At 57.7% G+C, this 25,875-nt stretch overlaps 1 protein-coding gene across 1 annotated transcript in view; it reads left to right on the forward strand.

Annotated features, from left to right (window-relative positions):
• The first annotated feature begins 13,528 nt into the window (after nt 1-13,528).
• WNT7B (Wnt family member 7B) overlaps nt 13,529-25,875 on the forward strand; it is a 50,545-nt gene continuing 38,198 nt past the window's right edge. Inside the window, exon 1 of the mRNA XM_003783110.1 lies at nt 13,529-13,966. Coding sequence (XP_003783158.1) covers nt 13,896-13,966 — 71 coding nt within the window. The 5' untranslated portion in view covers nt 13,529-13,895. The remainder of the gene's footprint in view (nt 13,967-25,875) is intronic.

Consider the following 25,875-nt stretch of genomic DNA (forward strand, 5'->3'; position numbering starts at 1 on the left):
CATGTTCTCTCAGTGAAAGTATTACATTTTGGTGCTTATTTTGGTATCCCCAAAATCTCCTAGCACAAAACCTGGCACATAGTAGTCCCCTTAGTAGGTCCTTGTTGTTAACAGATTGCTGAATGAGTGAGCACTCCCCTTCCTGCCCCTGGGCTACCCCACTTTTCTTATCCACTGGGGGTGTGGGTGGCTTCTGGATCTCTCAAGAGGGAGAGGGAGAAGCTCCCCAGGAAAGAGTGCACAATGCCACCCAGCCATAAAAAGGATGAAGCACAATGAAATAGAACTTCCCACCCTCCAGGATGCAAAAATAACAATAAAACACAACAGAAAAGAAAAATCAGTGAGGATATGGTGAGATTGGAGCCTGCGCGCTGCTGGTGGGAAGGTGAAATGGTGCTGCCACAGTGAGACAGTCTGGTGGTTCCTCAAAAAGCTAAGCAAAGAGCCAGAGTTCCCTGTGACCCAGCAATTCCACACCCAGATAGGTGCTCCAGAGCAGTGATTGTCAACCTTTTTAACCTCATGGGGTCCTTGAACCCATAGTTAAACTTCCCCAGCACACTAAATTAGGTTGACTTTAAAAAATATATATACTCAGTGCTTTGAACTTTTTTAGGAAATAATTTTAAAGGATCTTTAAAAATTTTCACAGCACACCTAAGATCTTCTCATGGCCATGGCACACTGGGGAAATTACTGCTCCAGAGGAAGGACAATGGGCTGCAACAGACCCACACCTGTGTTTACAGCAGCTACACCCACAAAAGCCAGCAGGTGGGAGCAGCCCACATGACCACACGCAGATGACCACAAGGGATGAACAGTCCATCCACACATCCTCACCACCTCAGGGCTCTGGAGTCCCTTTCCAGGGTTCTGTTCCCCAAGGGGTAGGGCAATTCCGGGGCCTGCAGATTCCCCTCAGCCCCATGGGGACCATAGATTCAAATACTTGTACCACTCCTCATGGGGAGTTTTCTGCCTGGGCCTCAGTCTCCCCTGGGTAGAGGGGAGGCAAGGGCTTCCCTAGTCCCATTGAGTCCTCTCCAAACCTCCCTATGCAAGCACAACTACAGATAAGTGAGGGAACTGTCAGGATCACAAGGCAAGTCCAGATCTGAAAGCCATGTCTGGGGAATCCAGAAAATGCTCTCCCCATCCTGTACCTGTCCTATGCTCTCTGCGCAGCCCAGCCATCTCACAGCCCGCCCCCCCCTTCCCCCACCACATCCTTTCCCTGCCAAAGTGCGCCCTCTGGTGGGTCTACTGGGAGTTGTTGGGAATGACTTGGAATTGGGACCTGGGCCAGGTAGAGGCCAGAGCCTGGCTGGGACTGAAGAGCTGCTTATGTGAGTTCTGGGGACAAAGACCTCTATTTCTCAGGTGGCGCCTGTGTCACTGCCTCAAAGTGCAGGTGGGACCTGGGACCATGGGTCCAGGCAAGGAGGCACATACTCAGGCTCCATTCTTAGGGTTTTGTGATTAGGTGGGAATGGGGTTGGCTGGGGGTGCAATAAGGAGGTTTGGGGGCCTTGGGGTGCCAGGTGTCACAAGGCCTCATGCCAGAACTGCCTCTGGGTTCCTGTCTCTCGGGGATCCAGGCCATCTTTTGCAGATGACATTGTGGGCTTCCGGCTCTGGATAGGCCACTGCGCTGGCATGTAGGAGGCTGCCCCCCCTTCCTACTCTCACCTGAATTCCAAAGTGCCCTCTGCCTGGCCCAGCTACCGATGCCCAAACCTTATCTTGACTCTACCCAATAAGAAGAAAATGATCCCCTCCCCTTGTCCTAGATAGAGGGTCTGGGGAACCCGGGACAGAGTTGGGGGGTTCCCTGAGGTGGTCTAAAACACCACTCACCACCCCCATCACGTCCATGGAAACTGGGGTCCAGAGATTCTAACCTGATTAGGGCAAATCCAGGTTTTGAACTGGAGCCAGGAAACTGGGAGAGGAAAATTTTTCTTCTTTTTATTCTCTAACACCACCATTACCAACGGTAACATCACCACCAGTGGTAATACTACCGCCACTAATACCAACACCACCAAGGGTAACATCTCCACCACCACCACCAATGGTATCATCACTACCAACTACCATCCAGTTATCCAACAGAACTACCACTACCATCCACCACCACTATTACTATCACTACACCACTACCACCATCACCTCCACCATCACCACCCCCACCCATGCCATCATCATCATCATCACCATCAACAACAACAGCACTTGCCCCAAATGCCCTCTACCTGGCCACATCGGTAGCCCAGGTAGCCCTGGCCATGCAGTTCTGCTGTGTCTCTCCTGAACACACTTCAGGTCTTAAGGGAGGCGCTGTGCACAAGGCCATTAGCCCCAGATCTTCCTAGAGCCCGGGAGAGACAGAAATGTAGTACCGAGGGAGGGGGGTGGTCCAGGCTGAGACGAGAGGACAAAGCGGGTGTGGGGCAAGGGAAAGGAACATCTAAGGCTGCCTGGGACAACCAGGAGGGCTCCTTGGTTGCAGGCCACCTCGTGGGCTGAAGAGGAGTCTGAGGCATCTCCTGGAGAAGAGGCTTGGGGAAGGGTGCTCTAGGCAGTGTGCCCGAAAGGATGTAGGGTGGTCACTGGGGACAGTCTGTGTGGCTAGACAGGGTGGGGGCCAAGCCCAGGGCATAGGACAAGTGGCTGAGATTAGGAATCTCCTGGGAACCCCATTTCACAGATCAAAGGACTGAAGCTTCTGAGAGCAAGTCACTCAGCTGGCCCTGGCGTAGAGCTGAGGCCTGTGAGGCTGCCTGGGCTTTGCTCTTGCTCAACTCTTTTGCTCTGCAGCCAGGTGTACCATTTCTTGGACTGCGTGCCTGGCTCATCCTTCAGGACTTAGTGACAGCTCCTGTCCTCCAGGAAGCCCTCCTTGAACACCTGTGCCTGGTGCGTGCCTCCTTGCATGGGCTCCTGGTGCTTTCTGTGGCATCTCTGCTCAAGGGCAGCACCACCTGCTACTTCTCCCTGGGCCCCTGGGCCCCGGCCAGCATAGCCTGCCCACCAAACAGCTGATGCCACCCTTTCCTCCTCCTGCTGCCATCAGTGCCAGCAAATGAGTCCCCCTCTCCACCCTCATCTCAAATGAGTGAGGGCTCTGCCTGGACAGCGGGAAGCCTGCATGCACTCTCCCTGTGGGATGTCCCCTAGGCTCCTCATCTGGGTCCCATCGGGAACCATGGAAGCCTCAGGGTCTCATAAAGTCTGTACCTATTTCTCTGAGCTATCAAAGTGCCACCAGGAACAACCCTTCCCTGGCCAGAGAAAGCGGCACCTGCCAGACAGGCAATGTTTTAATAACTTAGTGGCCTGCAAGGCCCTAGGACACCACCACTGCTGTCCCCACATGTGGGATTTAAAATCCAAGTCTTGCCCACCAGCCCCGACTGCTTTCTGTCTGACCTGCACGTGTGTTAATCCAGCAGCTCTATCAGCGGGGTGTGTGTGGGGGCACCTCCTTGTGTATGTCAGAGGCGTGCTGACCTGCGTCAAGCTGATTCCTACCTCCCTCCCCAAACCTTCCTCACATTGGGTCTGCTTTCTAAGGAGAATGTCATGGAAGCCCCAGCCACTCCTGCTAAGGGACTTTATGGTGTGCCAGACTTCACTAAGCTGTCATGCACCCAGTGACCCGGCTGGTGAGCACCCTCAGAGTCTTAGAGACTGGCACCCCACTGTCCCTCACACCCTGTTCAGACCATGTCCCCAACAGCCATTTGCTATTCTTTGTGGACCCAGCAGCCGGCTGTGAGAGCCACTGCAGGGTGCCGTAAACAGTGTCCTCTCCTGAATCCTCCCAGCACTATGTCTATACCCCTTTAGATGAGGCACGTTGGAGAGGAATGGCTCTTGGAGTTCCTCAGGGCCTCCGCAGAGGCCCTGGGTTCAAACCCAACTCATAGTCCAAACCATGGCCTGGAAGCCTCGTAGACATGAAGCCATTTCTGGGTTGAGTTGAAGGCTGCTTAGTGCCTGGGACATAGCCTCTGGGTGGCCTGTGTGTACCCTCAGGCAGAGATGAGGAGCCCCCCTGGAGAGAGGCTGAGGAGGCTGGGTCTGCATATCCTCCCCCAGGGTCCTGCTCAGCAGGTTTCAGGCAGAGAGGGAACTGGTGAGGCCAGGCCTGGGACCCTAGGCCATATGACTGACGCTGGATCTGCTGGCTCCCAGCCTGCTATAAGAACTCAGGCTTCGGCTACTGGAATCAGTACGTGGCTACTGTGTGACCCTGGCAGCCTTCCCACCCTGAAGGCAAGGGGCTCCGGCCACAAGTGGCTCTTCGCTGTTCCTGAGTCCTGTTCCGTGGATTCCCAGGCACCACCACAGCTGGTGGTCAGTCTGGAGCTGTGGCTCTTGGTGCCCCAGACAAAGAACAAATACCCCATAACTTTTAGGAGATCAACCTGGCAAATAGGATTATGGCTATAGTTGTGATTATGTTTCAGATAGTTAATCTGGCTTCTCAAGGACTAGTCCCAGCCCAGAGGTGAATTTCCTCTCCCCATATGGCTGACTAGTCACTCAGCAGAACTTGGGGGAGGGAGCCCCTCAGTCCTGTTTTCTAAGGAGTAACTTGGTTTAAGAGGCATGAATGGTGCATGAAGTTAGATGGCATTGTGGAGTCACAGTGTGGAGAAAAGTGTTTGCACTAGGCAATGTGCCCTGTCTTCTGCGCCTTCCTCCCGAGGCCTGTGTCAGTGGCTGGGACCAGATCAGCGCTGTGTGGGTCTTACTGGACACTCTAGGAGCAGGGGTGGCTGGGGAGGGTATGGGTGTCACATCTGATCCTTTATTGCTTCAGCACAGGTTTTCTGGACCTAGCCGTGGGCTGGGCCTTGCTCTGCTTCCAGGGAAGATGTCTGGTATCCCCCTGCTGGGGACATCAGGGCAGATCACAGAGTAGGAGGTGAGTGTGGCAGAAATGCTGATCTGTGTCCTGACATCCATTTCCCATCCTCCAGCATCACAGCTCCCAAGTCCAGCCTTGCCTGCAGTGATGAAGGAGCTCTCGTAGCCCTTTTGGACCCAGAGAAAGGGCAACATGCTCAGGAAGAAAGAACAACGAGCTGGCAGGAGCCTAGGTCCCTGAAGGCACCAGTGGCCTTTATTCCAGCTCTAGTTTGCCTACATCTGGACTTCCTTTGTGAGAAAGAAAAATATGCATTTATCTTCTTTGAGTTTTGCTATTGCATGAGTTAGACCTCAGAACTGGTGTAGTGGGAGGAGCATTCAAGGATGAGGGAACAATGTGAAAGCCGAGGCACCATCAGCTTGGGGTACAGCACGTGAATCAGGGTGCAGTGGGAGTGGCTGTCTGGTCAGTGCAGGAGCTGATCGGGTGTGCCAGGCGCCCTGTACTAAGCCAAGAAGTGAGGGCTGCACCCTCTAGACCAGGAGCCTAGAGGGGCCAGTAGGAGCACAGTGAGAGGCGGGGCAGGGTGTCAGGCAAAGGGCAGGGCACAGAGAGGACCATGGTGGGAGGGCGTGACAAGGCTACAAATTGTCCTGTGAAATCCACTTTCCCCTCCTCTGGGAACAGAGTGAAAGCTGGTCCTGGCCAGCACCTCACCCCAAGACTATTCTGCCCAGCCCCCCCCGGGGCAAGGCGTGGCCGAGGCAGAGTCAGCCCTGATGGGATGTGAGCAGAGGTCCCACAGATGCTGCATCACTTGTTCAAAAGGAAATTGCTTATTTGGACTTTTCTGCTTCCTGCTAGCAGGTGTTCAGATGAGCTTGTGACCAGCTTGAGCCTGGCCAACCAGGCCATGTGCTGGAGGAGTCCACAACAAGATGGACAGAACCTGGGTCTTCCACACTAAAAGGTCCAAACCTCATAGTTCAGACCAGTGCTTCTCAACTGGGGCAAATTCTGCCCCCCGGGGGTACATTTTTGTTGTCACATCTGGGGGAGGCGTGTGCTACAAGCATCTAGTGGCCGGGGCCAGAGGCACAGTTGAATGTCCCCCGGGGCACAGGACAGTCCTGTCACAAAGAACTATCCAGCCCTGAATGTCCATGCCACTACTGAGAAACTCCAGCTAGGACAGGTGGCTGAGTGTACAGCCTTAGGCCCTTACCTAGAAGGACAAAATCCAAGGTCATGGCCTGTCTTTGGTGCCCTTTATGGTCTAACCCAGCCTCATCCCTGAGCACTGGTCACTCCACTCATGTTCTGGATTAGTCATTGGGTTGTAGCCCTTGTGGCTGGTGTGCTGGAGTCAGGATCCTTGGGCTTCCATCTCTTTCCTCATGAGGGAGCTGAGCAGAAATCAGAAGGCCTTTCATTCATGCTGGGAAGGGGCCTCTTCCTCCCTGAAGTGCAAACTCAGATCTTCCAGCAGCAGCCACCATTGACAGGATGGAGGACAGGGTCAGAGTCACTCTTTGGAAGGAAGGGGCAGTAAAGGACACTGTGGGCACATTGCCTTTGCTCACCAGCAAACAGGGCCCAGCCAGGGATCGTCCTGGGGGCTGCTCCGTCAGAGCAGTGCTGGTTGGCGTGGTGACAAGTGACTGCAATGTGGGTGGGGGAGAGGGCAGGAGCATCACTGCCAGACCCAGGTCCTTGACTCCTTAGCAAGGAAGGGATCTTGAACACACAAAGCGCAGGCTCCACTGAGACCCGAGGTCCTGGTCCACAGAGAGGGGAGCTCATTTCCAGGTCCAGCCTCAGTCGGCACACCTGGCCCTCATGCCCATCATCAGGCTCCAGCATGGCCAGAGGTCATGGTCAGGGTGCAGCTGGGCTTTCTGCTATGGCCTGACCTCAGCTTTCTGGGTACTAGAGAGGACTTCAGTTAGAAACCTGGTGTGCTGGGGAGGTGCCTGTAGCTCAGTGGGTAGGGCGCCGGCCCCATATACCGAGGGTGGTGGATTTGAACCTGGTCCCAGTCAAACTGCAACAAAAAAATAGCTGGGCATTGTGCCGGGCACCTATAGTCCCAGCTACTCTGGAGGCTGAGGCCAGAGAATTGCCTAAGCCCAGGAGTTGGAGGTTGCTGTGAGCTGTGTGACACCATGGCACTCCACCGAGGGCGATAAAGTGAGACTCTGTCTCTAAAATAGAAAAAAGAAACCAGGAGTGTTTGGTTTAAAGATAGAAGACATGCAGGATGTTTGTCTACTAGGCAGCCCTGAGCCTCTCGTCACACACCTGTCCTCCTGGGCTTATGACCCTCACGGAGACCAGAAGCTGCATGGTGTCCTGGCACATTTCACTGTTGGCAAAGCAATGCTGGCTCCAGGAGTGCACTTCTCTCTGTTCTCTGGGCTCCTGGACACCCTATTAGCAGTCTGCCCTGGGCTTCTCCCACGAGTGCCAGAGTTCTGCCTGCCCCTCTGCAGATGAGGGCTTCCCAGGCTCCCCTAGGCTCTGCTGGGACCCATGTGCCTCCTATGGCTCTTCCCCAGGTGGGCTTCTGCTCCCTTTCCCAGAGGGTGAAAGGCAGCTCCCCCAGGCAGGCCGCTCACCTCCCTTCACAGGGGACAGAACCTGTGGGCACAGGAAAGCTGAATGTACCCTGAGAGGACGTGGGACGCAGATTCAGAACTGCCAACCACTTGTGTTACACTGGCCCAAAGTATTATTTTCCAGCTGAACTGGATGTCCAGAGGACCTGAGTACTGGCCAAACATTCAGATTCCTGGGACGCTTGGAAAAGTAGGTCCAGGATAATCCTAGAAGTTGGCTAGTCAGGCAAGCAGGGACACTCCATCCAGCGCTCACCTCTTGCCCTCACAATCTTTAATAGTTCCCCAGTGCCTCTCCCAATAAAGCCCACAATCCTCAACCTGGTGTTGTGACTCTGTGTGCAAGCCCCAGCCTCTTTCCTACTTTATCTTTTATTACCCTCCACAACCCTGCCCTGCCTAGGGGCCATAGCTCACACTGTCTCATCATTTTGATTTCTGCTCCCCTATCTCCACACCTCCAAACCCTCCTGAATTTGTTTTATATTATTGTATAGACTACCACAAACGTAGCAGCTTAAACCACATCCATCTGTCTCACAGTTCTGTACATCAGAATTTCAGGCCTGGTGTGGCTGCCTCTCTGCTCAGGGTCTCACATGGCTGAAATCAAGGTATGGGCAGGGCTGGGGTCTTGTCTAGAGGCTCAGGAGAAGAATCCTCTTCCCAGTCTCATTCAGGCTGTTGCTGGGATGAAGTTCCTGCTGGTTGTAGAACTGCAGTGTCCATTTGCCGGCTGGCTGTCAGTCAGAGGCCATTCTCAGCTCCTGGAGGCTACCTGCATTCCTCACCAGGAGCTCCCTCCATCTTTAAAACTAGCAATGGCAGGCCGGGCACGGTGGCTCATGCCTTGTAATCCTAGCACTCTGGAAGGCCAAGTCAGGTGGATTACTTGAGCTCATGAGTTCAAGACCAGCCTGAGCAAAAATAGCAAGACTCCATCTCTACTAAAAATAGAAAAACTAAGGCAAGAGGATTGCTTGAGCCCCAGTTGGAGGTTGCTATGAGCTATGACGCCACAGCACTCTACCCAGGGTTAAAGCTTGAGACTCTGTCTCAAAAAAATCCCCCCAAAACTAGCAGTGGCAGGTCAAATCCTTCTCATGCTGCAGAGCTCTCTGATTGCTCCTGTGGCCACAAGCCAGGGAAAAATTGCTTGGAAAGGGCTGGCGTGATTATATCAAGCTGGGGCGGGGGGAATCTCTTTCTAATGAACTCCAAGCAACTGATTAACAGCCTTAACTTCATCTTTTACCATGGAGCATAACACAGTCGTAGGCATGACATCTCATCATACAGTCTTAGAGATCTGGGCAGGACATCTGAGCTATTTAGAGTTCTGCCCACTGTATATTCAGGCCCCACCCACATGCCTTACTCCTCCTGGGTTTGCCCAGTGTCAGCAGCACCCTCCTGTGGTTTTGTTTTCCTGCCACACTCAGTGCTGGACTAGGAGTGCTGGACTAGGTGGGTGCTTTGCCAGGTACCCCCAATCCATAAGGCACAGGGCCTCCCTCCCAGGAGGCTGAGACATGTGGAGGGAAGAGTCCAAGCTCTGGGCCTGATGGGCCTGGGTTCAAATCTCACCTCTACCAGCTGTGTGATTTCTGCCAAGTACTTCCTTCTTTTCCTCAGCTTCCTCATCTGCATAATGAATCCAGAAGTATCATTTCACAAGGCTGTGTGAGGTCCAATAAATGAGCATTTGTTCCTTATCTAGAGTGGCCAGCACTCCTGCAGCAACTCCTAAGCCGCATTCAGGAAACCCTTGTCAGTCTCTATTCAAGAACTAGGTGGGGCAGAGTAACAAGAGTGGGTGTGGGGCATCGATGCTGGAGTTGTTGTGTCAAGCTCAAGCTCAAGGTTCAAAAAAGTCAAGGTCAAGGTCAGGTCATGCCTGCCAGCTGCTTCCTGGAAAATCATTCATTCATCTATTCAGCAATTACTTGATCAAGCACTTACTATATGCCAGGTTCTCTCCTATGTCTTAGGATTAGAGCAATAACCAAAGCAAACAGTACAACGGCCCCCATGGAGCTTATATACTGGTGGGAGACAAATAGGAGACAAATAATGACATGTTCTAAGAGTCACAAAGGGAACAGTGAGTGTTATGACTGCAAGTATCAGTAAGTGTGTTTGGGGGGAGGAATGTGAGGCTCCTCTGATGCAGGACATTCAAGGTGGGGCCGCACAGATCTAGGGGAAGAGCACTGAGCCAGCAGGGGCAGCATGTGCAAAGGCCCCAGGGCAGAAACTAGTTTGATGTATTCAAGTAACAAAAAGAATGACCCAGAGGATGGACAGGAGAGAAGACAGGAGCCAGAAGATGCCAGGCTAAAGGCTAGCTAAGGATTTTGATTTTATTCAGAGAGCAGTGGGAAGGGTTAACAGGGACAAATGGCCTGATCCAGCTTGTGTTTACTGATATTTGCAATCGTAACACTCACTGTTCCCTTTGTGACTCTGAGGACAACATGTCTTATTTGTCTCCTGTTTGTCTCCCACCAGTATATAAGCTTACTCTGGCTGCTGGCTGGAGGCTGCGCGGCAGGGGGTGGAGAAAGGAAGCAGGAGGAACAGCTAGTTGATCTTCTGGTGGAGGCCATGGTGGCTTAGGCAGGCTCTGTTTTGGAATGGAGGCAAAAGGACTGTAAGGGATTGGATGTGGGCAGTGAAAAGGAAGGTGAATTGAGGACAACTTCCTCAATTCCAGCTTGGAAAACTGTGATAAAGCTTTGGAGTGAGGGAATTGAGGTTGCAACTCTGGTTAGCAGTGACACAAGCACACCCTGGAAAGAACACACTCAAAGAAGTTTTGGTTACCCAGAGCCACATGTGCACAGGCAGGCTGGGAGACAGACTCAGCTCCCAGGCCCTTGTCTCATAAGAGAGACCCTGTCTCTAAAAAAAGAGTGAAAGCGAGAGAGAGAGACCTGGATCCTTGTTGTCCACAGAAAAGGCTTCAGGCTCCGGGGAACCAGTGGGTCCCACGTGAACCTTCCAGAGAGCGATCCAGTGGGCTCCAGAACCTCTCCTTGCTGGACAGAGGCCCACGAATGCCCCCTCCACATAATTAGAGACTGGCTCTGCTTAGGGCCACTCCACAGGCAGCTGCAGTCCACTCCCTCTGAGAAGTGGGAAGGAGGCTAGTGTCATAGTGGGTTAGACACTGGCTTGGCCACACCCTGGCTCTGCCCAGGTAGGCCGGTAGGATCCAGACACGGCACCTGCATTGAGTTTTAGGTTGACTCATTTGTGGATTAACTCATTATCCTGCCCAAAGAACTCCATGGGGTGTGGATACTACTGTTGCTGTGATCATTAGCCCCAGGATGGAGCGGTTGAAAGCTTTGCTTGTCACACAAGAAGGATGTTCTGAGCACCACTGAACCTAGTGACCAAAGACCCATCTGAAGTCTGCAGGGTGTCCCAACCCTGGAGATGCCCTCCACGGGCAGGCCTCAATACCGGCTGGGAACCAGAGAGAACCCCACTTCTAACAGAATCTCAGATTCCACTTCCCCCTCAATCGCCCCCTCCCCATAATGGATGTGGGATACTTGGGGTCCGACATTGGCCACCATCTTCAAGATGATTAGAGCTGCAATCCCATGTAAGGGGTGGGGGTGGGGGTGGGGGCAGGCATTGGGGAGGCGCTGGCTGTGGTCACATAGGCCTGGAGCTGGCCCTGGGAGTCCAGGATGTGTAGCGACTGCGGGCACAGCCACCTGCTGTCCAGACAACTCGCTTGGGCATGGGCACCCGCTCTTCCCGCTGTAGGTCCCCGAACCTTGCAGCTATTCAAGGAGATTTTGATGAGGCTATGAGAAACTGGACGCGTGGGAGCGACTTGAGGTGGGCCAAGAGAAGTCCTAGAACCCGGCTTGGCCCGACCCTTGTCCCCGCGTCGCTTCGCACCCGCGGCCGGCAGGGGGCGGCACGACTCTGTGCCGCGGTCACTTCAGATTCCCAGACATGGCTCTGCATCCCACTCTCCCTGGGAAACTGTCGGTAAACGCACCTAGGCTTCCCACCCACCGACCATAACCCTCTTCATTTTCCCCGCCTGGCAGGTTCCGGAGGCAGCCTAACCTCCGGCCTGGAGCCCGGGTGTAGGGGGCGGGCGCCGAGTTCGGCGCCGAAAGGAGACCGCCAGGGCTGCCCTGGCTACTCCAGCCCTGTCACAGCCGGCAGCTCCTGATGCTTCGCCCTGCTGACAGCCTCCAAGACTGAGGGTGGTGGCACTGGGGGACGGGATGGCCCCTGGACTATGTGCTGGGGCGGGAGCACTGCCCACTTGGCAGCCCCAGGGCCATTGTGGCCCAGCTACCCGCGTCCCGCGTCGCGCCTCCCGCCGCGTCGCCGCCGGGTGGCAGCATCCTCCCGCAAGCACCAGCTCCTCCCGCAGCTCCCAGCCCCGGCCGGCCAGCCTCCCAGATCTCCCCACTAGTTGTGAGGCTGGGCCATACCCTCCTGTTCACTGGGCTCAGCTCCCCCGGGTTAAATGGGATGATTACCTCAGAGTGGGGCTCTGGGAGGCAGGGATACTCAGGGGTGAGGTTACTATTATAATTTCATTCTTTCTGTGTCTCAATTCTCCGTCTGTGCCCATCCCCTGATGTCCCTTTTATCTGGAAATCCTCCCCATCTCACCTGGCTCATGGCAGCTGCATGCCTCACCTCTGATCCAGGGGCCGAGGACTGGCCTGTGCCTGGGTTGTGGCAAAGGTTCAGGGGATTTGGAGGGATTAGGAGGAGATGGGGGCAGGGGGTCTGTCGGGACAGCCTGTCGGGGGAGGTGAGCTCTGAGCTCAACATCCCGGCCAGCTGGACTTGGCTAGGCAAGGCACAGGGTAGCGGAAGCAGCCCCTCCCACAGGCTCACTCCCACCCCTGCAGGTCTAGGTCCTGGCTGGTCTTCTGGGACTAAGGTCTCTGCAGTGCTATCCGCTAGCCCTTGGGTGGCATCACTGGAAGGCATCCAGGGCTAAGAAAGCACAGAACAGGTGGGGAGCTGGTCTGGCCAGCCCATCGTGACCATCTTGCCTTCTGGGGACAAACAGCTCTTGGATGGGACAGGGTCTGCCTTGCGCTGGCACCCACTCGTTTTAGCTGACCCAGGTCCAACTGGCCCCGGGTGTGAGAGGCACAGAGGCCCTTCTGATTTCAGCTGTGGTGGCTGCACTTGAACATTCAGCGGGACGCTGCAGAGGGGACCATGCAAACCACGGGAAAAGGGTGGAGGGGTGGTAAGCAGGGAATCCTGAGGGGCCAGGAGCCTACCCCAATTTCAAGTGAGCCCCCATCAACATCTGCTATGCATGATGCCTGCATCATAGTGCTTGGCAGATGGCTTCTGCAGGAGGCCATTTGTGCCATCCCCCTGCATCTGACCAGACTAGCCTGTCCTTCCCTCGGTCCTCCATGCTCCCAAGTTAGATTGCCCTTCTGGCAACAGTGCTGGGTGCTGAGGCACGAGGTGTGATCGGCTCTGGGGCTTTGCCAGAGTGAGGGTAAGGATATGGCCCTGAGGACCCCATGTAGATAATTTCCGGGGGGAAGAAGTGCTCTCCTAAAGGTGTTGGGGGTGATGGTCTCTGCCTCCCCCACTAGATACAGAAGCCAAGTGGTCACCAGGACTCCTACAGGTCGTTTCTCGCCCCCACCCCCACTCCTACTCCCACCCCCCTTGGGCACAGAGGAGCGCAGGTGTCTCTCAAGAGCCACACCCTCCCCCGCGGCCCCCCTCAACCTTCTCCCACCCACCCCAACCCAGTCCCTGGAGGGAAATCGGAAGGGAGCCGGCCTGGAGAGGGGGGCACGGGGGTAGATGCGTTTGTGTGTCACGGGGGAGGGAGGAGAAAAGGGAGGGGAGAGCCAGGGAGTGAGGGAGAGAGAGCACGCAGCGAGCGAGGAGGGCGGGCGGGAGGCGGATCCTCCTACCTGGGGCGCGCTCGCTCGCTCGCGACTAGTTCGCCTGGGCCGCGAGTCACCTGGGGAGGCCGACAAGTGCGGACACATTGGCCGCCGCGGCGCTCGGCTAGGCGCGCACGGCTCCAGGCAGCTGCGCCCAGGGGAGGCAGCACCCGCCCGCCTGCCGCGCCCGGGCCCCGGCCGCGCTTGCAGGGCCCCACGGTCGCTCAGCCCGGCTCTGAAGTCGCGGCCCCTGGTCCCGGTCACTTTCCCAGGCGCACGCGGCGGCGGCAGCGCTCCGGGCTCACCATGGTGGCAGCGCGCGCCGAGTGCCCGCGCGTCGCTGGCCGCCCGAGCCGCAGCGCCGGCTGAGCACAGTCTGCGCGCAATCCCCAGGCCCCTGCCCGGCCCTTGCCGGGCCCGCGCGTCCCCTCCGGCCGCCGCTGTCTATGGCGCAGCCCCCCTCCCTGGATCATGCACAGAAACTTTCGCAAGTGGATTTTCTACGTGTTTCTCTGCTTTGGCGTCCTCTACGTGAAGCTCGGGTGAGTATCCTCGTGGGCAGGGACCGCAGCCGTGGGCCACGACAGCCAGGAGGAGCTGCCTCCAAGGGGACCCTGCGGGGACGTGGGGACCCAGAGGGGCACGTAGGCTCTTGGGGCTCCGGGGCTGGTCTGTGTGTCAGACCCTCGCCCCAGTCCCGCAGAGACTCAGCTGAGTCCTCTGAGCAGTGGGTGCTCTCGAGGGGCGCCGAACCCAGATCAGGAGCCAGAGAGGGGCGCGCGGGCGGTGCGGTCGGGCTCGCGGGTAGCGGCGAGCGTGCCCAGCGCGTACTTTCACCTGTTTGGGCTCCAGGCCCGGGGGGTGGGACGCGCCTTTCCTCCCCCGGCTGCACTGGGCGCCGAGCCCGGGCTGAATACTCGCTGCCCTGAGGGTGCGCCGGGACTGGGGGCGTCGGGCTGCTGGGGAGACCCGGGAGTGCGGGGGCGCGCACCCGGTGACGAGCGCGCAGGCCGAGGCACCCGCCACGGCCCTTCGTCTCTATCCATCACCCGGACGTGTTGAAATTACCTTGACAACCCGTCGGGCTGGCTCGGGCGGGTCTGCGGGGCCGGCCCGGCCGCCTCGGGCTCCGTCCGGGGCCCGCGCCCCCGCCCGCCCGGGGCCCTGGGCCCGGCCCCCTCTCGCCGCGCTCCCCCTCGCGCGGCCGGGCGGGCGCCCGGCGGGCCGCGCTAGCTACTCGCTGCGGTAGCTGCTCCGAGTCGTATTTCCACATTCCTGAACCCAGCCGAGTCCTTACCTGTTGAGCCGCGATCTCCTTTAGACAGAATCTGTCTCGGTCTCGCTCTAAGTGGGGGTGGAGGGGCGACGTGACCAAGAGGGGGTGCGGTACTCCTCCTGGGGGACGCTCATCCCCTGGCTCCAGCCCAGCCCCTGACACCTGCGTAGACCCTAGCCCAGCCTCGCCCTGCGCACCTACTATGCGCTGCCAGCGGCGGGCAAGGCAAGTGAACGGATAGTGGGAGGGGCGGGTCTCGGTACCGCTGGCGGGAGATGGGACTTCTCGGGCAGAGAGGTTAAGCACGACTTGAGAATCATCTCGCCCACCCCCTCATCCCTTATCTACTCAGCCTTTGTACAGGTGGAGAAACCAAGGCCCAGAGCTATTAGGGACAGGCAGCCGTGGCTTCAGAGGCGGGGCTGGAAGACCTCCTTCCTACCCGCAGCCGTGCTGTCCTGAGCGGCTGTGTCTGCGGCTGCTGGTGGCTCTGTTTATTGTAGGTCTGTGGGCAGGCTGTGTCCCCGGGTGTTTGTTTATGGAGGTGAGGGGTGCAGAGCACAGAGTCTGCTGGGGGTGGGGGTGGGGTGAGTAGGCTGCTGTTTTCCAGACTCTTCAGCAACCCTGCAGAGGTTCCCCAGGACCCCCGAGGTGATCCCCAACCCTTAATGAGGCTCTGTCCCTGCTGCCTGCTTCTCAGCGCCCAGGCCTTCCCCTGCTGGCATCCCTAGAGTTGGGTGACTTTACTTTCCCAGCTTTAAGGATGAGGACACTGAGCACAGGAGGCCAAGTCACTGCCCACAGGAATAGTGGCAGAGCAGGGATGGGAGTCAGCGCTGGCCTCCATCACCCACCACTCCTAGCATCAGCTCCTCAACAGGAGTCAAGTCGTCACAGGCAGCCCCTTTCCCCATAGGCAGCTGAATGTGCACAGGGAAGCCTCCCCACCTTGGGCAGCCCCAGCTGAAGTCCACCCTCAGCCTGGGCTTCCAGGGCTGATTCCAGGGTTTGGAGGTCTTCGTGACTGTCCTGAGTCTCCAGTTCCCTTCTATAAATGGAATTGCAACTCTGGTCATGCTGCACAGGATGGCAGCTAGTGTCTGAGAAGAAAGAGCAGGTGAGCAAGCCCCCATCAGGTCTCTCTGTGGCTCCCAGCACCTGAGTCAGCCTCATTCTGGAAGGACCAGCCCAGAACCGCTGGAGGAGGGAGTTCCTGCCCATGGTGTATCCCCCAAAACACACAGTCTCTCTATTCCAGGGTTTTCAAAATGTGGTCTCCTAACACCCTGTGGAATGACAGCCAGGAAAGCAGGATATCCACGCTGGGATCTGCTAGGGAAGGGACACCCAGCCACCCCCCCCCCATAGCTCAGTCCCTGCCAGCCCTCAGTGGAGAGAGGGGCCCTGCTTTCTTTGTCAGCCATTTTGGCTGCACAAGGTGGGTAGGAGGGGGCAGCTGGGCCCAGACGTGTTGTAAGGAGTTAAACGACCTGGGAGTCCAGTGGATTAAGGAGAAGGTTTGGGAGTCTGGGACCAATGTCCAGGTCAGTCCCCCGTCAGTCCTCCTGTCACTCCTACCCTATGGCCTTTAACCTCTTGGCCTCCCTTTCCTTCTCTGAAAAACTGAGATGAGGACAGTCCCTCTCTCACTGCACAGTGAAGGTTGGTCCTAGGGGCCTTGGCTCTGGGGGCAGTGGAGGGTGTGTACCAATAAGCACCTGTGGTCACAAATAAGACCTTTCTTAGTGTTAATGACCAAGATATCACCCAGGCCAGCACCCTGGGGACTCCTCCAATGTATTCTAAGGCCTCTGAATCCCAGAAGCTGAAACTTGAGGGTCATAAAGTTCTGACCAAAAATCAGAGATTGTGTGAATTGGGGGCTGTTCTATGATCACAGCACCCCCCCCCATGCCCATCCCTGAATACTGCATGTTTTGGAATATACACAGGAAAGCCTCCCTCATTCCCCTCCTGTGCTTAAGCAGCCATCACACACATGTGCCCTTAGGGACAGTGCAACTCATGTGGGCCACCCCTGTGGGTCTCCCACACAAGCAGGAACAAGAACTCATGCTTTTCCATCTCCAAGGGGCCAGGACAGCTAGGACAGATGAGCCTTGCATTTTGAGCATTTTGAAAAGCTACCGGTAATGGCTTTGGGGAGTTATAGCTCCTCCCTCAGGGTCCTTTTGGACTGAGCAGCCTCCAGCTTTAGTCCTGGAGGAGGACAAAGCAGGACTTGGAGGAGCCAGTCTGGAGTCTGAGCACCTGGCCTCAGCCCTGTCCCATGCCCTCTCCTGCCTTTGGGGCCAGAAGCAGAAGGTAAGGGCCCCGGCCTGGAAGGCATGAAGGCAGCGGAAGCAGCTCCTTTCTTCTGAGTGCTGAGGTTGAGTGTCCATGCCAGATCTTGAAGCCAGGACATCCATTTCCTCAGGACCACAGGCCACATTGCATTGACTTCCCTTTTCTTCTTGTCTTCTGCTTTGTGTCTTTGCCCCAGCTGACAGGGTTCACGCTGCCTCTAGAGGGATATTCATAGGTAGCCAGGCTTAGCACACAAGATGAGGTCCGACCCTAAACTTGTGTTTCTGGGATTAACAGTAACTGAAAGCAGGAGGATTGTTTAGCAAAGTGTGTCCTTGCGGATCTGCTCCTCCAGAACCCAACCAACCCCTCAAAGGAGAGCAAAAGAAGGGGGCCTGGGAAACCAGAGCTGGGGCCTCCGTGTCAGGACAGCAACACCTGCTGGTGTGCAGACACCAGGGACTGCACCCGCGCAGAGAGTGCCTGGGACCCACAGACACCCTCATCAAAGGAGAGGCGCATCGCACACAGTGCGTCTGTGCACACACACCTGCAGCCTCGCAGACCGCTTCTATCCGCAGTCGCACACACAGTCACATGCAGGCACAGGAGCACGCGTTGCCCAGCACAGCCCTAAGAGGAGCACACGCCTCCGCGCGCGGTTACCCCACGGTGCCTCCCCTTAGGTGCACCCTCCAGGGCCAAGCCAGAGCTGTGTGGCTCCCTGAAGGTGGGGGTGGGGATGTCCCGGCCCAGGCAACTTGGGCAAGCCCCGGAGGCGGTTCCCACCGCACGCTCTCGGTCAGCCTCCCCTTTAAAAAAACCCGCCGGGGGAGGAGGCGGATGTAGGGGCGGCCCATCCAATGGCAGCTGCGCGCCTCGGGAGACTTGGAGACGTGAGCCAGAGTGAGCGACAGAGCCGGTTCGCACCGACAGAAGGACGGAGGGCCCGACGGCCACCAAGGCGCGCCGGCTGCCTCTGGACGGGTCCCCGCTCCGCATTCCAGCCCTAGCTCCCACAGTCGCCCCAGATCCAGCGCGATGTGCGGCCCTGGCGGCGGGGCACGGGCGACCACTGCACCAGGGCCCGCAAGCCCCGGCCCCTAGCGCCCAGTGCCGTCGCCCTGCATCAAGGAGCGCTGCGGGGACCCCGGCCTCAGCTTGCCCAGGCGCCCTGCCCGCGGGGCCTCCTCAGCCCTGCCAGGCGCGCCGGCCCACCATGCTCCTGCTGTCGCCGCGCAGCGCGCTCCTCTCCGTCTATTGCCCGCAGATCTTTCTCCTCCTGTCCAGCGGCAGCTACCTGTGAGTGCCGCGGGTGACGCGCGGGGTGGGCGGGTGGAGCCCCAGCTGGAGCCGGGCGGGTAAGGAACGCGGCAGCCAGGCCCCTGGGCGTGGCGCCGGCTGCTGTCGCACACGGGAGACAGGGACTTTACATCTCCTTGCTGGCCTACGATGCCGAGGTGGAGCACCTGGGGGACAGTGTGGCAGCGAGAAGTCCCAGTTTGGGGGGTCAGAGAGAGTGGCCTGAGAGCAGCCCAACCGTCCGCGCAGACCAGGCTATGCGCACCGAGAGCTCGAGGGCTGGAGGGTGTGAGGGCGGCGCGGAAATTCCCTCCGCGTCCCAGCCGAGCCCTGCCCGGTAAGGGACACCTCTCCGCATATTAACCCATGCAGCGCGCATGGCAGTGCACACTTGAGAGAGCCGCACGCACCCACCCGCTCCCCCGCGCATACACGGGCACACACGTGCATGGTGTGCTCCACCCGACAGCGCCCAGGGTGTACCCCGAAGTCGCTGGGCTTCTCTACGCCTTTCCGCTGTGCTGTGCGTCCTGATGCAAGCCTGGGCGCCTCCTCACCTGGGGCGAGGAGGGCGCGCTTCGCCCAAGTGTCTGGGTTGAGGGAGCCAGCGCAGCGCCAGCGCGCGCGTGCTAAGGGCCGGGCAGCGCCCAGCAGACTCGCAGAAGTTCTGGGCAGGGCCCAGTCCGGCCCAGCGAGCAGAGGGGGCGAGTCCTCGCGGCGGTAGCTTCGCCCGATTCCTAATGGGACGCATATGCTCTGGCCTCCAACTTAAAAAGAAGTTTGATTTATGGAACCGCCGTTTGGGGGAATTTAAGCTGGATGCTACTGATTAAACCTCAGAGCCAGCTCTCCTTCCCTCTCTCCTCCCCTCCCCCTACCCCTCCTTTACACGCGGGCCACGTCCGGGGTCGCCTAACGCGGCCAGAGGGGGCAGCCGCCGCCTTCCCGCTTGGTGCGCTGCCCCCTCTCCCGGTGCGGTCGAAGTCCTAATAAATTGCCGCGCCCTACCCCCATTTAATAAAGATGCAGCCAATTTCTCCTCCAGCTCCTAGGAAATTACTATCCTACCAGTTTTCCTTCTATAAATAGTCGCGCATCTTGAAACAAAAGTTCGCAACCGCAGCCAGATGCTGCGAGGCCCGCGGTTTCCCGGGCTGTGGGACATAATTACAAGGTCCGGGCGCAGAGAGCGCTCCAGGCCCGGCGGGCAGCCCCGGCTGCTGCGGAGGCATTGCCCGGGGGCCGGGGGTGGGGTGGGGTGGGGTGGGGTGGGGGGGGGGGGGGGGTAGCAAGGCGCATGCCTGTTGGGGACCAGGCCTGATCAGCGGGATAGCAGGCTAAAAGTGCTGGGCCAGAGGGTCCTGCCTTTGGTGTGCTTCTCAGGAATGGACCAACCAAGGGGGCCTTGGAATCCCAGCCTCCAGTTCTTGGAGGTGGGCAAGCCTCCTCCTCCTCCCCAGAATCTTGGCATTTCCATCTTAAGCCTTGCTACAGGATTGCAACCATTCTGCTTGGGAAATCATTTTTGGGGTCTGCTGGCTCATGCAGAGAGGCCTGGGGTGGAAAACCAGGAGTCCTCCAGGAATGGTTTAGAGTAAGTGTCTGATAGGAGGAGGGATGCAAGGGGTGTGGGCTGGGTGGGAGTCCATGCTGAGGCAGAGTTTGAGGGGCCCCTAGGGCAGGCGGTGGCCAGTAGACCTTACATTCTCCTTTGGGGTGACCCCCACACCCCAGCCTGCAGGAACTGTCATCCATACCCACAACGGCTTCTCCCTGAGAGTGCCCTGCTGGCTTTGCGGGCAAAAATTCTCCCAAAGGAACAGCTTTTCTGCACATTCCGGGGCCAGTGCTAGGGCCCAGCGTGGGTGATGGGGGACGGTAGGGCAGGCTGTCTCTGCCTTGCCTTTAGCAGCACAGGTCCAGTGCTGGTCCAGCCTGAGTTTCAGCCCCCAGGGGAAGAAAACGCTGACACCGGCCTTTCCCAAGCAGAGACTAACTCAGACATGTTCCTGGAAGTGAGATGAGGAGGCCATGGGGTCTCTGGGGTTTCCCCTGCCCTGTTTGGTGGGAAATGACCCCAGCTGGGCACAGCTGTGCTTAGGTGAGGCCGTCATGTGCAAGGTGGCGAGAACCCAAGTAGCCCACCCTCAGCACTGCAGGCATGCAGGAGAGGGTCGGCCTGCGGGATCTGAGGATGCCAGCGCTAGGAGGGGTGCTGGGTGGAGGCTTCGTTCTGCTCCAGAGAACTTTCCAGAAGGCATCTCATTGCTGGGATGACAGACACTGGCCGACAGCTGATCCTGCCCCTTTCATCTGGGCTGCTCTCCCAGCTCCCTATCCTGCACTGTGGTCCACACACCCCGAATCCCAGACGCATGCCTGGGCCCTTGCCACTGATCGGGTTGGACGGGTGTGTTGGCCTGGAAGGGCCCCGAGCCCCTGCTGGACGATGAGCTTGGCCCAGCTGTGCTAGGAAGCCCTGGCTAGCCCCTGCTTCTGTGCCTCTGTCATCAGACCAGGAGTTCACAGGGCCAGTGGGGGTCAGCCAGGGCCCAAGGAAGGGCAGGTGGGGGCCACAGGCCAAGGGGAAGGCTTGTGGTGCTTGGTCAGCTGGTATGGGGGCCTGGCTGAGGCTTTGAGTCAGATCCAGCCTGGGCTACTGTGCGGGGCAGGTCCCTTCCGGTCCCTGCCTTCCTCTCCCAGATGTGGGGGTTGGCTATCATGACCCCCCCAGGTCTTCCGGTACAAGTCTCTCATGGTGACTGCCCGCTCTGGGGAGCTGAGTGAGTCATGGGTGACGGGGTGGTTACTCACCGACCACCTGGCTGTTGGGGGGGTGGCACTCACCACTGCCCTGCCGAGGCTGGGCCTCTTCCCGGCTCTGCTACTGTGGCTTTGCCGGTGCTGCCAACCGCAGTCCCAGAAGCCTGTGGGCATGACCCCGGTGGGGGGTGCTGAATCAGGCCTGCTCCCATGGCATCACGGCCCGTGTGGGAGCAGAAAGGGGCCACACAATCAGGCGTGGACAGGTCACCCTCAGATCCGCATCTGCATGAGTATGGAAGGGGTTTTTCTGTGTGACTCCAAGCAGGTCCATGGGCCTCTCTGAGTTTCTGCCTCCTTATCAGTCACATGGGATGAAGATTCCTTCCCTGGATCAGTCAGGCAATGTGCAGCTGGGATTCGACAGCATGCAACCCTCTGTGGGGTGGTGTACACAGGTGGGAGACCCCACAAAATCTCATCCCCCAGCAATTCCAAAATGGAGCCACTCTAATCATAGAAAACTCAAAACTTGTGGATGAGACTTGTCAACTGCCAGTTAAAATGGAGAATGATGCATTTTGGAAATGCCTCCTTTTGACTCTCTGTGCAGAGGGAGGGGAAGGTGGGCCTTGTGTGCTTCCTCCTCGGGCTGCAGTGGGCTCTGCAGTGGGCTCTGCAGTTGTGTGCTGGGTCTATAGGGGAATGGGCCATTTTCTAAACTGGTTTCCCTTGAGTCTTTGGGAAGCCAAGGGCTTGATCCTTAGATAAGGTTCTGGGGCTGCCTGCACCTCTTTCACCCATTGTATCCCTTGACTTCAGCTATTCCCTCTGCACAGTGAGGCTTCTGGGAGCTCAGGCCTCAGGGTGGCTGTGAGAACCCATAAAGGAAATTCAGCAGAGTGCTGGTCCCCAGGAAGTGCCCAGGAGATGGGTCGCTGTAACTCTCAGTTACTAGGAGCAGGGAGGCTGGCTCCAGGCAATACAGGGAGGCTCAATGGCTTTGTTCATTCAGGAGGGAGTGATGAACTCTCCAGGGTGTCTCAGAGGGCTTCCAGGAGGAGACGGTGACTCCCAGACAGACTTTGTTTTGTTTTATTTTTGAGTGGGCCTTGCTCTCTCTCCCTTCTATGGGAGTGCTGTGTTGTGATCATCGCTCGCTGGAAAGTGGAACGCTCTTGGGCTCCAGTGATCTTCTTGCATCAGCCTCTCCAGTAACTGGGAGTACAGGCGTGAACTACCATGAGCCACCCCAGACAGGGTTTTGAGGGATCGATAGGAGTTGTCGAGACTAAACAAGAGCTTGAGAAAGACTCCTGGAAGAGGGAACAAGACTGACTGTCAAAAACATTTACCCAGGTGTCCCCCTCAAGGAAGCCCCACAACATCTTGCTGAGATGGGCAGATGGACTGCCAGGGTCCAGAGAAGAGACCATTTCCTGAGGTCACCCCCAGCCCAAGGTTTCAGACCCCCCCCCCCCAGCTCCAGGCTCTCCACCCGGCTCCAACTCTACCTTGGAAGGGAAATTCTTCTGATGGTTATCCCCACAGGGAGTGGAGTCCTGGGTCTCTTGGGGCCCCAGAGTTCTAGCCAGCTGTTGGAGGTGCTGTGAGGGGAGGACAGTGGTGACTATGAAGGGAGGTGAATTTTGAGGCATCAAATGCATATTATTTGTTTCCTGATTCACTGTCCTGGGCCCCTCTGGATAGACAGTGGACATGGGCCCAGTAAATCACCCTCCTGCCCTTTCCCTTCCACCTGGTCATGTCTCCCAGAGCCTCACACCAGCCTTAAGGGGCAGGTGGGCCAAGGCTGTACACCAGCCTGTGGGCAGCCCAGAGTCCCTATAGGGTTTGGACCAACTCTCTGTCATCTGACCACCGTGGACAGACCCTGAGGGCAGTGGCATGGGGGTGTAGGGGGTGAAGTGCTCAATTTTGGAAACTCTGTCAGCTCTGATTCAGGTGGTGAGTACCCAGATTAGGGACCCACGATATGGCCAGTGGCCAGGCTGCTGGCCTCTTGAGGCTCTCCTTGCCTTCTGGGCAGATGGAGGGCTATGGCAGGCTCCCCTGAGGTTGCCATTTTTCATGGCCCTGGGTCCAGCTCAGATAGGGCTCAATCCCCCTCCCAAGGGGACAGAAGGCTGGGCGCCCTCCCTTGTCAGATGAAACCCTGGCCCAGGGTTCCTGCAGCCTGATGAAAGGGTCATTGTGTGGCGCAGGCGGCCGGCTGGCCAAGGACAAAACCGCCGTTTGTCCTCCCTCCCTGGCGAGGGGCTGGAGGCCTCCCCTCAGGCTGGCTGGCAGGGTGGGGGTGGGTACAGGTGTGCTCCCTACTCCCTTCCTATCTTCCTGCTCAGACTGCCCAGGCCCCTCCCCCCTTCCTGCCCCCACCCAGGGCATCCTCACCCTCTGAGTAAGGATCTTGAAGCTGGACCCAGCCCCACTGCTGGCAAAGAGGCAGTGAGATCTCTGGCCCTGGAGGTACACAAGCAGATGCGGGAGGAGTGAGGGCCAGGGACGCTGGGGAAGAGCCTTGCCTGGGCAGAGAAGCTGGTGCTCATGGGTCCTCTGTGCAGGGAGCTGGGTGGTATGGTTGACCCTTTCTGTAGATAAGGATGCTGAGGCCACCTCACAGCCTCAGAGGCAGAGTGACGGGGTGAGGCTTGGAAGCCTGGCCATTGATGCCCCTCCAGCCCCAGCCTGGAGCAGGTGGCTGCAAGGTGCTGGGATGCTATGAGGACTCAGTCTGAGGTTCTGTGTGAAAGACACTCAAATTCTTTAGCCCCCATGCAGCCCCTGCGCTTTAGACTGAAGCCTGCTGAGTGCTACCACTCTGCCCACTGAGCAGCTCCTTGGTCATCAGCAGTGAGCAAAGTGAGTGTGCCTTGGCAGTCCCATTTGATGGCACTTGCCACCCTCCCTTGCTTTCTGGAACCTGCCCCCATGGTGATCCTGGCTCCCCACCCCGCTGTACTCAAAAGTCCTACCAGGTGCCCAGTTAGAGATGCAAATGGGCCAGAGCTCCTGGAGGGAAGAGCTGGGTATAGGGACAAGTGGTGTCTCTGCTCACCTGTTCACCTCTCCACCACAGATATGGCTATGGCTCCAGGGCAGAGGGGTCCTGAGCTAAGACTTAGGCCCAAGCAGTCTCGAGTGAGAAAGTGTTTAAAAACTATCGCAAATGGGAATTGTTACAGGACGTAGCAGCTGCCCTGTGGATGCCTGACTGGTAGACACGGCTGGGCAGTCCTACTCCTGAAGGGCTCAGGTCCCCCAGGAAGGCCCTCCCTTGGCCTGCCGTGTGCAGAGCACTCTGCTCTTGAGTCCGTTTCTTCCTCAGCTGCCAGAAAAGGGGAGCTAGGAAGGGGCTGTCCAGTGTGGCCGGTGGCAAAGTGAGGAAGGTGAAGGTCAGTGCTAAGTAACTGGGCACAAGTCAAGGTGGCTGAATCCAGACTGCTAGCTGTGAGGCCTGTGCTGCCTCTCAGGGCTTCTCACTGATGTGGGCCTCCAGCCTCCAGCAAACGCTGTTACCTTTCAATTTGCTGCCTGTCACCTTATGTGGGCTGAGAAACCAACGAGTCCAGCTGGTTAGAATTGTCTGTTGAATGAGAGCCGCCAAAGTCTCGAGTGAGGCTTCCTCAAGGTCTTAGGGCTCCTCCAGGTTTAGTTTTGGGACCAGAGGTGCAGCTTTCCCAGTTGGAGTGGAGAGCCCAGAAGCCTCCTATTTCTGGTCCCTTCCAGCCTGGCACCAGCCTGACCCAGGGCTCTGAGACCAGCTTGAGGGGGAGAGAAGGAAGCTCCAGCTGACCAGCTTGTCACCTCTGTCGAGTCAGCTTGTGCGCGGTTATAAGTTATTGAGCCTGTACCTGGCTCAGCCATAGGGGCATCATTTCCCTTCCCTGGGCCTTGGTTTCCCCATCTGGGTCCCGGGCCCTCCTTTCTATGCATTCTTGTCCTGCTAGGCCTCCCACCACTCTAAGCCTGTCCCTCAGGTCCATAGCATCCTGTGCCGGGGAAGGAGACTGACCAGGTACAGGTGGGCCTGGGAAGGAAGAGCCTTCCCTCTCCCTCCCTTCCTTGCATGTCATTGACCTAAAGCCCTTCAGTACCCACAGCTGCAGTGAGGGTGGGCCGGGGAAGACCTCTCCAGGAAGGTGATCTCTGGATGTGTTGGAGGGAAGTGGGAAGGTTCTCCTGGTGAAGGAAGGAGCACAGGCAAAAGCCTGAAGGTGCGAGGGGGACGTGACCAGTTGGGGAGTGTTTGGGGTGGGCAGGGGAGGTGCGGGTTGTGCCACAGCAGCTGTGCCTGGGGTTTAGAAAGACCCCTCTGGGGAGGGGGGGGAATACAAAGGGTGGTCCCTCTCCAGTTGCAGATGGAGGGCCCAAGCCACTTGGCAGCTGGAAGGAGGGGACAGCTGAATCTGCAGGACCCACTGGGGGCTGGGTGTGTGAGACAGTGCCAGCCCATAAACACCAGCAGGTGGGCTGGGGCTGGGGCTGGGGGTCCGCCATCGTGTCCCCATGGTACAGTGTAGTATCCAGCCCATTACTCAGCTCAGTGCCCAGCAAATCTGTCAGATGGTCCTAAAGCCTTGCAAAGTCCCAGGTCAGGGTCCCTTGCCTAGGGGCGGCAGGGCCTGTGGGGCTCCATGTGTATTTGCTCCCCATTGGCATAGTGGGGGGGTCATACTAGGGGAGGAGCGGCTGGGAGGCTGGATGACTTCCCGGCTCCCCTGACTCAGGTATTCCCAGAGTGATTTAAGTGCTGGCAGGAGTGCTGGGAATTTCCAGGTGCTG

Source organism: Otolemur garnettii, unplaced genomic scaffold (assembly GCF_000181295.1).
Source record: "Otolemur garnettii isolate 467f Iridium unplaced genomic scaffold, OtoGar3 scaffold00007, whole genome shotgun sequence".
NCBI classification, from domain to species: Eukaryota; Metazoa; Chordata; class Mammalia; order Primates; family Galagidae; genus Otolemur; species Otolemur garnettii.